Source organism: Monodon monoceros, unplaced genomic scaffold (assembly GCF_005190385.1).
Source record: "Monodon monoceros isolate NGI ecotype Baffin Bay Population unplaced genomic scaffold, NGI_Narwhal_1 Super_Scaffold_6, whole genome shotgun sequence".
NCBI lineage: Eukaryota > Metazoa > Chordata > Mammalia > Artiodactyla > Monodontidae > Monodon > Monodon monoceros.
The window spans coordinates 864360-876657 of record NW_021703783.1 but is presented as its reverse complement, the minus strand read 5'-3'; the positions used below and the strand labels follow the sequence as shown (position 1 = coordinate 876657).

Here is a 12298-nt window from a genome sequence, read left to right as displayed (position 1 = left end):
CAATGATCCTGAAGCCAAGTAAGTCCCCAGGGGGAGCCCGATCCCCAAAGCCACAAGGGGATTGCGTGACCGCACCTGTGGAAGCGGGTCAAGACGGGTTAGCACGGGGTGGATCCACAGCAAACACTAACCTGCACAGGCCACAAGGGTCGAGGGTCAGGGCCAGCGACAGGAGGGCTTTGGCTGAGTCAAGAACACGCCTGCTGTTTTCAGCTGTACAGGACAGGAGGGCCTAGTGTTGGAGTAACCAGTAGGGACTCGAGTCAGGATGTCCGGGGCCAGGCAGATCCTGCCTGCCTTTCTGCCGTAGGTCCATCAATCCAGCCACCACGTTTGGTTGACACTCTAGAAATACCGTTTGGTCAGACGGTTGGTTCACTGAAGCAGGAGTAATATTGAGAATTTCGTTGCCTACTAAAATCCCTTCCACCGTGAATATAGCACTGATGGAAAATTGCTCCTTAAAATCCTAAACACGTGTATATACTGGTTTTGGAGTTTTGCCGTGCAGTTCTGCAGCTCAGCACCAGTTTCATCACTCGGGTCCAGCCGTGGAGAGTTCCTTCTGCAGGGGGATCCCCCGCCCTGGGTGCATGAGTCCTGGGCTACTGGCCGAGACCGCCGCACTGACCTTCCCCCCGTTCCTGCCTCTTCTAGGGGTCGCATCAAACACCTGGATGTGGTGACCCTGCTCCGGAGGATTCAGCCCCCCCTGGGCTTTGGGAAGCTGTGCCCTCACCGCGTGGCTTGCAAAGTAAGAGATGAGCTGGGCTCGTAGGAGACAGGACATGGGAGGGAAGATGCCTCTTGTGACCTTGGTCAGGACGTCAATCCTCTACGGGGATGAGGACAGTATTTTATGAGCCTAAAGAAAGGAGCCAGAGCCAGAATAGGCGTTAGGGGTCCTTCCCACAGTGCGTTCTCAGACTCTGAAGGAAACACGGCGTGACACACGCACACACATTTCGAGCCCCCCCCCCCCCACTTCGGCATCCTCCTGCCTCGGGGGTTCTGCGGGAGGGTCCTTCAGGAGCCGGCTGCTGTGATGACCAGCTCTGCTCCCCCACCAGCGCCTGGTCTCCATGAACATGCCCCTGAACAGCGACGGGACGGTCATGTTCAACGCCACCCTGTTTGCCCTGGTCCGGACGGCCCTGAGGATCAAAACGGAAGGTAAGGTCATCCGGGGGCCCCGGGAGAGCCACCGGGAGACCTAGTGGACCAGCCGGAGCCCAGCTCGGCTCCTGCGGGGTGTCAGAGCCTTAGCCCGGCAGTAACTGTCACCTCTGGGGCATTAGCGGTGCCAGGTCTGCTCGTGTGCCCTTTGCTCCTTGAATGGCCTCCTTGCCTGTAGTTTTTAGAGCTCATCCTGGGTGACACCTCAGGGTCCTTGGGTGTAGTTCAGAGAGCAGGAGATGAGTGTTACCTGAAGCGGGGCTGAGCCCCATCACAGTGGGATTTCACTGGCTGCAAGTGGGTCTCAAACGTTCAACTCTCCTTGCAAGTTAAACTCCTGTGTCGGTCGGGAAGGGGTCAGAGCGGACGTGGTGACTGGGGCTGAGGTCGGCCCTCGCCCGCCTGCATGCAGGTGCTCAGCCAGCCGGCAGGTGGGGGTCAGAGCCCCCGTGCTCCTCATACGGGGCTCCCTCGGTGGGGGCCGTGCTCCCCCGTGTTGCCTGGCGGGAGGGACCGTCTTCCACGTTGTACGACAGGGACCCGTGGCCAGCAGCTTGGCTTCGATGACCCGCTATCCTCACAGCTGCAACGGCTGCAGGTGCACCTGACGAGATGCAGCTGCTTCCCCAAAGCTCCCAGCCTCCTCCTGCTATTCGCGGAGTTGGAGCTTGTTTGAGACGCTGAGTCCCAGCCCCAGCCCCGAACTCGGAACGTGCATCCTGCACCAGCCGCAGGGGATTCACGTGAGCAAAGTCTGAAACCCACCAGCACAGTAATTAGAGAAAACTCAGGTGGGACCGGCAGTGTCGCCTCCCCCTTCTGGCGTTTGGATCTCAGAGCCTCAGGAGGCTGGAGCCCTGGGCGGGGCAACAGGGGACTGGACCCTGATATCGTGTGACGGTCAGCGAGTCTCTCTCTGCCTCAGTTTCTTCGTTTGTAAAATGAGAAAGGTGGGGGGACGTGTGGCATTCAGTTCAGGGGACAAGCCAGGAGGTGCCTTCTCTCAGCTAAATCCTTTCAGAAAATAACAGAGACATCGTAGATGTAGGAAAAGAACAGGGCCAGCAAGGTGCCTGTCAAAATAATGAGCTAATCTTAAAAAAAATTGTAAAAGTTCAAGTTCTGCTGCTGAACTAAAAAGAAACTAAGGCTGAAGAATACGCTCTCGGTAGCCAAGGCCGTAACTCAACCTGAAACGGGGGTAAACAGGCCTATTTCTGCCGACAAAAGATGGAACACACATTTTGTGTAGGCGTGTGTGTGACCAGGGGGAAGCCTGGAGGGAAGTTCGCTAACACGTTAGCCTCGATTGTTGTGAGCGGTGGGATCAGACGCTTCTCTTCGCTTCCTTTACCTTCTTCCTTTACTTTTCCAAACTTTCCACAATGACTGTGGTTACGGTTCCTTCCAGGAGGGAAGGTTTTCTTTTTCAAGGAGGGAAGCTAGAAAGACTCCTGGAAGGAACGTGTTGTGGTCCTTAAGTTTTGATGTAAAGTGAGGAGATGAATCTTCATCCCGTGGAGGAACGAGAAGCGCTGACGTTGGAGCCAGGACTCAGCACCGTCAAGATGCTCGTCAGAGCAAACCAAGTCCCAGACAAAGACTCTTCAACCTTAGAGCCGGACACGCACAGCCCATCCTGAGGAAACACTCTCCTGAGACCAGGGGAGAAGCCAGCCACGCGGGGACCAGTCAAGCCAAGAATTAAAGGAAACTTCAGACACTTGTCCACTGAGCAGCAACCGCCCCTGTAGCTCAGAATTCTGCATTGTTCACGTTAAGTCCTGCTCGATGGGTAGATCTCATGTTCCGTGTTCTTACCACCATAAAATACAATTTAAAACTGAAAAAAGGGCAACTTCCCTGACGGTCCAGTGGTTAAGACTCCGCACTTCCACTGCAGGGGGCGCAGGCTCGATCCCTGGTCGGGGAACTAAGATCCCGCATGCCGCACGGCACGGCCAAAGAAAAGAAGAAACGAAAAAAAAGGAATAGTTCCCAAAGGGCCCACAACATCAACTCGAGGCAAACTTTCATCAGAGACAAGCACCCTCCCCGCCTGCAACCAACGTGTTAAACTCTTAAGTCCGGGAGACAAAGGTGAGTTCTTAGAAGCAACTACAAAGAAACTGGAGAAAGCATCTAAATTCGGGAGACTGAGTGCCACGTGGTCCTCACCCTGCAGACTGTGAGCTGGGGTATTTGGAGAGAAATTAGCACCTGCTCAAGAGAACCAGCGATGTCCCAGGCCCCATCAACCCAGGATACGGAAGGAAGATGTCCTGAAACACTTAGATGGCATGAAGCAAGGGTTATGAAGTTAGAGGTTACATAGCTCACGGTGAGAATGAATTAAGGCTTGGAGAAAAGTGAGAGACCCTTTTGGAAGATGTGTCATTGCGCAGGTCTGTCGTAACAAATTATCACAAACTGGGGGCTTCAAACAACAGAAATTCATTCTCAGGCCAGAAGTCCGAAGGCGAGGTGCCAGCGGTCAGCGGGGTGGGCTCCTCTGGAGGCACGGAGGGGTCCGTCCCGGCCTGTCCTGGTGGCTGGCAGTGTGGGCAGTGCTGGGCCCCCCAGGCACGTAGCTGGGTTTCTCCGCTCCCTGACTCCGTCTCCGCTCGCCCCCCGCTGTCTTCTCTGAGCGTCTCTCTGCATCCCCTCCTCTTATGAGGACACCAGTCACATCGGATGAATGTCGTCCCCTCCCCCAATGAGCACGCCCTCATCTCAGCTAATACACCTGCGAAGATTTCTACGTACAGGCCGCCTAAGGTTCCAGGTGGGTGTGAACATGGGGGCACCGTTGAGCCCGCCGCGGAAGACGAGTGTATCTGAGCATCGTGTCCATCAGGGCTCCCGCTACACGTGTGGGGACCCGCCGGCCACCTCCCCGGCACCGGCCTCTAAGCCCGCTGTGCTCGCCCGCTGCCGTGTCACCACCCACACAGCACCTCCCACTCTGAAGGTCTGGAGTCCAGCCATGGGGCCTCCAGGCCAAAACCAGACTGTTGACCCGGACGTGTCCTCTTCCCGGGGCTCGGGGAAGAGTCCACCTGCGACTTGCTCAGGCTGTCAGCAGAACTCACTCGCTGCAGGTGCAGGACCAGCTCTCGGCTGTGCCCCGAGGCCCCCCGAGCCCCGCGCGCAGCCCTGCACCTGCCCTGCTCCCAGCCACGGAGGACCCTCTTGTCTTTGGCCCCCGTCCTGAATTACTTTTGTTTGTTTTTCGCTTTGCCTGATTTTTTATTGAGCCATAACTAACAGGTAACATTACATTCCTTTCAGATGAGCAACACAGTGACCCCGTATTTGTATTTATTGCGAAATGCTCACCACAAGTCTGGTTAACATCTGTCGCCTCACAGTTACAATTTTTTTCTTGCGATGAGAACTTTGAAGATCTACTCTCTTAGCAACTTGCACACGCACAGCACAGTGTTGTTAACTGTAGTCCCCATGCTGTCATGCTGTACTTTACACCCTCAGGACACGCTTATTTTATAACTGGGGGTTTGCCCCTAAGGACCCTCTCCTTGTGAAGAGCTAATCCACTGCTGGGGTTAGCTCAGGCCCCACTGGACAGCTTCCCCATCCTAAGGGCACATGTGCCGTATAACATAACCCGACCACAGGGTAAGGCCCCGAGTTCACGGTTCCAGGGGCCATGCAGGGCGCGTCCTTGGTGGTGGCGGGAGAGAGCTGGGGGCGTGTTAGACCCAGCCCCCCGGTCCTCTCTTACGGCTGCGGGTCTCAGCTTTCCTCTCCCAGGGCTGTAAGGCCAGTATCCCAGAGGCGCACAGAGAGGCACCTAATTAAGCCTGTTTTGCCAGTGGAGAAAGGAGACCCAGAGAAGCCCCCAACCTCAGGACCCCCTGTCTTCTGGTTTCTGCTTCCACGCCAAGGTTTTGCCACCTCCTCCCAGCAGGAGACTCAGCAAAGGGCTTTGACACAGAGACCCCCGAGCATGGACGCTCCACGTGGGTCTGCGGAGGGACCACACTTCCTTCCAGTCGCCCACATTTCCCTGGCGGCCCAGGGGGAGCCCCTGTGGCCGTCCAGCTCGATCCAGCTCCAGCTGTCTCATGGGCCTCAGGGGCCCCCTCAAGGAGAAGGAGGGACACAGAGTGGGTGCAGGGTTGCCCTGGCGACCAAGCAGCAGGCAGGGAGGAAGGGGAGAGAGGCCAAGAGGGCACGGAGGCGGACAGCGGGAGCCCCGGGGGGAGGATGATGGGACTGACGGGCCAGAGCCATTGCAGGCAGAGCCCGCGGGCCGCGGCCACCACTCCCACAGCAGGACCAGCCCACGGGAGGCCCTCAGGGGCAGCTGGTCAGTCGGCCTTGCGTCTCCCTCCCCACAGGGAACCTGGAACAGGCCAACGAGGAGCTGCGGGCCATCATCAAGAAGATCTGGAAGCGGACCAGCATGAAGCTGCTGGACCAGGTGGTGCCGCCTGCGGGAGGTGAGTCACCCCACCCCGGGCGTATGCGAGTCCTGAGTCCAGGCTGCGGGAGGCCTGCCCTTTCGGGCTGGAGCCTGGTCCAAGCCTGAGGTCACAGAGGAGGCCGAGCTAGGCCCCCCGATGCCTGGAGGTTTGGCAGAACTTCAAGGAAACTCTGCAAAGCAGAGCTTTCCCCATAACCTGCCGGGCTGGGTGCTCTAGGAATGATGGGGTCCTGGAGAAGGAGCCCCCCGGGACGCCCCTTCCTGTTCCTCCCGGGGCAGTGTTTGTCGACTCTGTCAACTGTCCTCCGTATACAGTTGCCAAAGTATGAGCACAACACTTTAATGTGAAATCTGTTAAAATCAAATGTTTTTCTATAAATAAATACCCAGGGACAACTCAGGGGCCCAAATTTCTAGTTAACTGACCAAACGCTCGTCTGCACCCACTGTTATGAATAAGTTTGTGTTTAAAGGAAACAAACAGTGTTGACATTGTTGACATTTTGCGTTTGTCTTTTGGAAGTAAGGGCTTATGGACCATCTTTAAATAAGTACAGACAGCTCTGGGCACACACGTGGGGTAAGTGCAGGCTGATCGCGGGGTCCAGCCCCATGGGGATCACATTCACGGAGCGGTGCCGTCAGGGACACAGTTTTCTGAAAATGTGCACCCTTCCTGCTCAGGTTGAAACAAAACAAAGTGGTCTTCCATCCACTTAAACAGCAGGTATATTCCTGGGAAACTGGAATATCACAGCCGTGCAGGTCCCACGTGGAGCCGAGTGAGGGTCTTAGCTCAGGTGGTCATAGCGGGAGGTCCCCCCACAGACGTCTGGCGTGGCCTTGGCAGGGTGCAAAGGTAGTATTCACTGTGCTTTTCGGGACACGTCCAGAGCCACGTCATTCACGCCAGCAGCATCCCCAAAACATGGTGACAATCGCAGTGACACTGAGAAAGTCCTATACATTCCCAAAACACTCCTGCTGCCCCTGACAAGACCCACCCCCGAAAGGAAGGCAGGCCTGGGGACGGGCGCCACGCGGCCTGGCGCCACACGCACCGCGCCCCTCAATGCCCATCGCGGCTCTGTGGTGCCTGCTCTAGGAGCTGGTTCTCACCTGCTGAGTAGCTGACCCCAGGCTGGTGGTGAGCGCCCCGCGGATTCAGGACCAAGGGGGCCACACTTCCCGCCAGCGCCAGTCTTCCCTGATTCATGGCAGACAGGGCTCGGGCATCCCCTCCACGTGGGGCTGGGGCCCCTGCCGGCCGCACGGAAGGCAAGCAGCTGTGGGTTTGGCTAGTCTCACGAGACAGCTAGGAGCAGGGGAGCCATCACAGCCCCCAGATGCAACCCAAAAGCCTTCTCCAGGCCTTCCGCCCCCTCCTCCCTCAAGAAACGGAAGATGGGGGAGGGGGGGCTCCTCTTGGGGCAGGGACTGCTCCCCTCGGGGCGCCACTCGCTTCTCACCACCCACTTCGTTCCCAAGACGGAGGCTGATTCTGTCTTGTGTCACTTGGGGAGCAGCCCAGCCACGGGGTTAGAAAGCCCCAAAAAAGATGGGGGGCCTGCGCCCCTCCCACCTACCCTTAAGCAGAACGCTAGCCCTTAGGGGCCTGGGCGATTATCAGTGGGCACCCGGAGCTTCGGAATCTTAAAAGAGTTAATCCACAAGGTCAGTTAAGTAAAAAATGCAAGGTGCGAAATAAGTTTGACAACAGGCTACTTTTTCTGTGAAAAAAAGAGGGGGTAGGAATATATTTGCTTATTTGCAGGAAGCATTTGCATAAAGAATCTCTGGGGAAATAAGAAACGAAAAAGAAAGGTTATCTAATAGGAGGTGGGGGGAGAGACTCTTCACTGTACACACACCTTTTTGTATATTTTTGTCTTTTTGAACCACGTGCATGGAGAGCCTCTTCCAAAAAATTTAATTGAGAAAACTTAAGAAGGCACGGAGGCTGAAAAAAGGTTCCTGAAGCCTGGCCACGCCCCCCGTTTACGCCCTGCTCACCCTGTCCTCCCTTTGCTCTCAGATGATGAGGTCACGGTGGGCAAGTTTTACGCTACTTTCCTGATCCAAGAGTATTTCCGGAAATTCAAGAAGCGCAAAGAGCAGGGCCTGGTGGGCAAGCCCTCCCAGAGGAACGCCCTGTCCCTGCAGGTGAGGGGTCCTCGCCCCCCCGGGGGGCCTGGCACCCTCCTCTCGCCTCTGCCAGGTCCGGGGCTCTCACGGGCTGGCTGGAGGTGGGTCCCTTCCTGAGGGCCCTGAGCCTTCCCCAAGGTGGATGCTGCAGGGTTGACCCTCCCCTCCTGTGGCCTCACAGCCCGCAGAGCTCGGGGAGTTGGCCGGGGGGGTCTGCTGACGCCCCCGAAACAGCCCCTCCCAACATGCCTTCATGCCCTGTGGACCTCCGGAGGCTGGCCTGCTGCGGGGAGAGGCACAGGGGCGGATGGGTGGCAGGTGGGGCACCAGGGCCCTCACACATCATCCCCCTGGGCTCCAGGCTGGTCTGCGCACCCTGCATGACCTCGGGCCCGAGATCCGCCGGGCCATCTCCGGGGACCTGACCGCCGAGGAGGAGCTGGACAAGGCCATGAAGGAGGCTGTGTCCACGGCCTCGGAAGATGACATCTTCAGGGTAGGGGGGTGCCCCGGCCGCGGTCTTCCGCCTCCGTAAAGCTGGGTTTGGAGCAGAAGGGTGGGCTGGCGTCCTGAATCCAGGGAGGAAGCCCTGAGTCTTCGGCAGGATCCCAGCTCCCCGCCCCCAGCCCTCCCCCCAGCCCTCCCCCCAGCCCTCCCCCAGCCCTCCACCTCATCCAAGCCTAGTAGTCCTTCCCAAGCCGGGGCTCCCCGGAGCCGGCAGCTCACAGAGCATCACTGGCCCTCGGAGAAGGCGTGAGGGAGCTGTTTTGCTAAGGAAATGTTTTTTAGGAGACGTTTCTACATTACACGTTGCAAAGTGCTGGCCTCTGTGCCACGTCGAATCCACAGCCTATTTTGTTTGCCAACATTTGAAAATCTGGCTCATTCAATAAAAATCTAGACTTCTATCCTCTCTTGAAAAAACCAGAAGATGTGCGGTAGCAGGCAGCAGAGGCCTGGAAGCCAGTGGCAATCTTGACTTAGACCATGAGGTCTCCAGGCCCCAAAGCCCCCTCCGGCCTCCTCTCTCCCCTCCTGGATACCGAGGCTGCCGTCAGTTTTATACATTTTTTTAAATTTTATTTAATTTTTTTTGTATCTATTTTATAAATTTATTTATTTTGGCTGCGTTGGGTCTTCGTTGCTGCGCACGGACTTTCTCTAGTTGCGGCGAGTGGGAGCTGCTCTTCATTGCAGTGCGCGGGCTTTTCATTGCTGTGGCTTCTCTCGTTGCGGAGCACGGGCTCTAGGCGCACAGGCTTCAGTAGTTGTGGCACGTAGTCTCAGTAGTTGTGTCTCATGGGCTCTAGAGCGCAGGCTCAGTAGTTGGGGCGCATGGGCTTAGTTGCTCCGCGGCATGTGGGATCTTCCCGGACCGGGGCACGAACCCGCGTCCCCTGCATCGGCAGGCAGATTCCTAACCACTGCGCCACCAGGTGAGCCCCTGCCATCAGTTTTAACAGTGAAAACTAGTGCCCACTGGAATTCTGGGGCCCTTGCACCCAGCTCTCTTCATGAATCCCCAAGGTATTTGGCTAAAAATCCTATAGCAAGTGAGACACTACCACCCAGAACTGCGCTAGGGCCTCTCACCCCGCCTCCCGGCCCCAGCAGGCTCCCAGGCGGTGGAAGCATGGGGGTGAGAGGAGCCCATCACCCTGAGGCTGTCTTGTCCTCACCACCATCCTCCTTGTCACTGTGAAATGTCCGTCACTGAATGGCCTCGGGGACACACTAGCATGTCAGTGTGACCCCAAGAGACGCCCCCAGCCTTGCAGGCAGCTACTTGCCCACTTGCCCGGGACAAGGGGGGGAAGTCGGGGGAAAACACTGGTTCCTGATTTGAAATCTAAGACTCTCCCAGGGGAAAGGAGGCCAGAGTGTAATTGGTGTAGTAACTAAGCCTTTCTTATTCTCAGAACCGTTTGGCCAACGTAGCTCCTAGCTCAGTGAGCCAGTTGGATTCTTTTTTTAAATCCCATTAGAACCTTCGGGCCCTGTTTTCCACCCCTCGGCCCTCACATGCCCCACTGCTGCAGTGAAGGGTCTCCACCTGAGACTCGGCCACGTGTTGCTCGGCGGGGCTGAGCTCCCGGTGGAGAAGGAGAGGCGGCCGTGGGCGGGCCACCCCCCCCCCACATACCCCTCCGTCTCGCCTGCAGAGGGCCGGCGGCCTGTTCGGCAACCACGTGGGCTACTACCCCAGCGACAGCCGGAGCACCTTCCCCCAGACCTTCACCACCCAGCGCCCTCTGCACATCAGCAAGGCGGGCACCAGCCAGGGTGGCGCGGAGTCGCCCTCCCACGAGAAGCTGGTGGACTCCACCTTCACCCCCAGCAGCTACTCGTCCATGGGTTCCAACGCCAACATCAACAATGCCAACAACACCGCCCTGGGCCGCTGCCCCTGCCCTGCCGGCCAGCCCGGTGCTGTCAGCGTCAGCACCGTGGAGGGCCGTGGGCCCCCCTTGTCCCCTGCTGTCCAGGTGCAGGGGGCCTCGTGGAGGCTCAGCTCCAAGAGGTGAGCAAGGGGTTGCACGGGAGGGGCTTGGGGAGGAGCATTTGACCCCTCAGTCCTCCAGCTGGGGTGGAGGCTGCTGCCCAGACCCCAGCCAGAGGGCGGCCAACGCAGCCTCCCGGGTCCCGCAGCCGTGCTCGGGAGGCCCCGTGACACCTGACCGGCAGGTGTTCCGAGGTGCGCACCTCTGGACGGGGTCTTCTCTGCTTTCTCCCCCGAAGCAGAGAGGCCCTGGCCCCGATGCCCGAGATGTTTGCATCCTGGAGACACCACCGTCTCCGTCCCCTGGGCCTTTCTCAAGTCTCTGCCCAAACCTGGCCTTGGGCCCCCAGGGGATGGGGCAGGCCCACCCCGTCTTCTTAGTGCCCTTCTCGTCCCTGGGAGGAGGCATTCTGGAGGCAGGAGGCCCTTCGCTGGGTGCTTGCCTGCTCTGACCCCACGCGGGATCATTCCTGGCAGTCCTAACGTCTCCCGGCTCCTGTCCCTTTCTTTTCTCCCACCCGCTGCTCCCTGGTGCCCCAGGACCCACTGCCATGATGTGCTGGGGCGGTCGGCACCTACTTCCACGCCCTGGGCTTCGGCAAGTGCCTCACTTATATCAGCAGCTCCAGGCTCCCAGGCCCGGGAGGATCTGAACACTTCACCCTTAGCTGAGCTGCCCCTCCGAGCGGGACAGCAGCCCCCAGCAGCCCCGTTTCTGGGGCAGACCTCCTTTCCTCCCCTCCAGCTCAGATCCAGAAGTGATCTTTTCTAAATCCCTGGACAAGTGTCCTGAGCTGCGTTCATCCCAGAGGCCAGCTCCCGGCCTCCCGGTGTTCACGTCCCTTCGTCACGCCCGCGTTAGCCGAGGTTCCAGCCCGGGCCGTGTCCCGCCCATCGCAGCTCACGGCTGAGTGCGGTGGCGCCAGCTCTGGCCTCAGGTCCTGCACACGGCGGCCCGCGGGGGGTGTCCCCAGCCCACGTCGCGCCCCTCCCACGCCAGCAAGAGCACGCAGCGTCTCCCCTGTCAGTCACCGGGGGCAGGGCACCATCGGTCAGGGCCTCCGCCAGAGATCCGCCCAGACCCTCCCCGAGTGGCTCACAGGCGCAGGGTCAAAGCTGGCCACTGACCCCGCACTCAGATCTGAGAGGATAAGCTGGAATATCTCCCAGAGGCCCTGGGAGCCTGAGCATAAAGTGGGCCCCAGCACCCAGGACCTACAGAAAGAAAGGTGGAGGGAGACACCGAGCAGGACACAGACAGGAAGGGAGGACAGAGACCAGAGCGAAAGGCCACGTGACCAAGTGAGCAGTAGACCAGGGCCTGGAGAGCGAGAAGCTCAGTCTGAGGCACATTCTGGTGTAGAAGGTCTGCAGCTCAGGGGGACTCAGGCTCGGGGGGCTCAGGCTCACTCCCCACTGCTCAGAAGAACGAACCCCTTTGTGAGGCCTCTCCTCTGTGCTTTGCTCTAAGGAGTCAACACCAAATCAAAAGCGTGTCACGTACGACACCAGGAAGTCCTCAGCTCTGCCCAGCAAATGCCCACAAGCCCGGCTGTCTGCAGCACAGGGAAGGGACCACCCCCTCGCTGGTCCCCCCCGCCAATAGTGCGGCCGGCCCTGAGCCGGGCAGGCAGACGGTGTTACTGGTGGGGACACTAGTCATGGGTGGGCTACATGACTTACCCCAGAGTGTAACTGAACCGGGTCAGAATCAGATCCCCTAGGATCCTAACCCGGAGGCCCTTCCCCCCCCATGGAACCCTTATGGTAACACTTCTCGGCTCCATCGGTGGTCGCGTGTGTGTGTGTGTGTGTGTGTGTGTATGTGTGTGTATTTGTGTATGTGTATGTGTATATATGTGTGTGTCTGTGTCTGTGTCTGTGTGTGTGTGTGTCTGTGTGTCTGTGTGTGTGTGTACGTGTGTCTGTGTATGTGTGTCTGTGTGTGTGCATGTCTGTGTGTGTATGTGTGTGTATGTGTGTGTGTCTGTGTATGTGTGTATGTGTGTCTGTGTGTATGTGTGTAT

The 12298-nt window shown here is 58.3% G+C and overlaps 1 protein-coding gene across 1 annotated transcript in view; it reads left to right on the top strand.

Annotated features, from left to right (window-relative positions):
* Positions 1 to 12298, top strand: part of CACNA1C (calcium voltage-gated channel subunit alpha1 C) — a 465580-nt gene that overhangs the window by 444326 nt on the left and 8956 nt on the right. Inside the window, 6 exon segments of the mRNA XM_029204130.1 lie at positions 658 to 754; positions 1071 to 1173; positions 5541 to 5642; positions 7662 to 7789; positions 8133 to 8267; positions 9934 to 10292. Of these exon segments, the coding sequence (XP_029059963.1) occupies positions 658 to 754; positions 1071 to 1173; positions 5541 to 5642; positions 7662 to 7789; positions 8133 to 8267; positions 9934 to 10292 (924 nt within the window).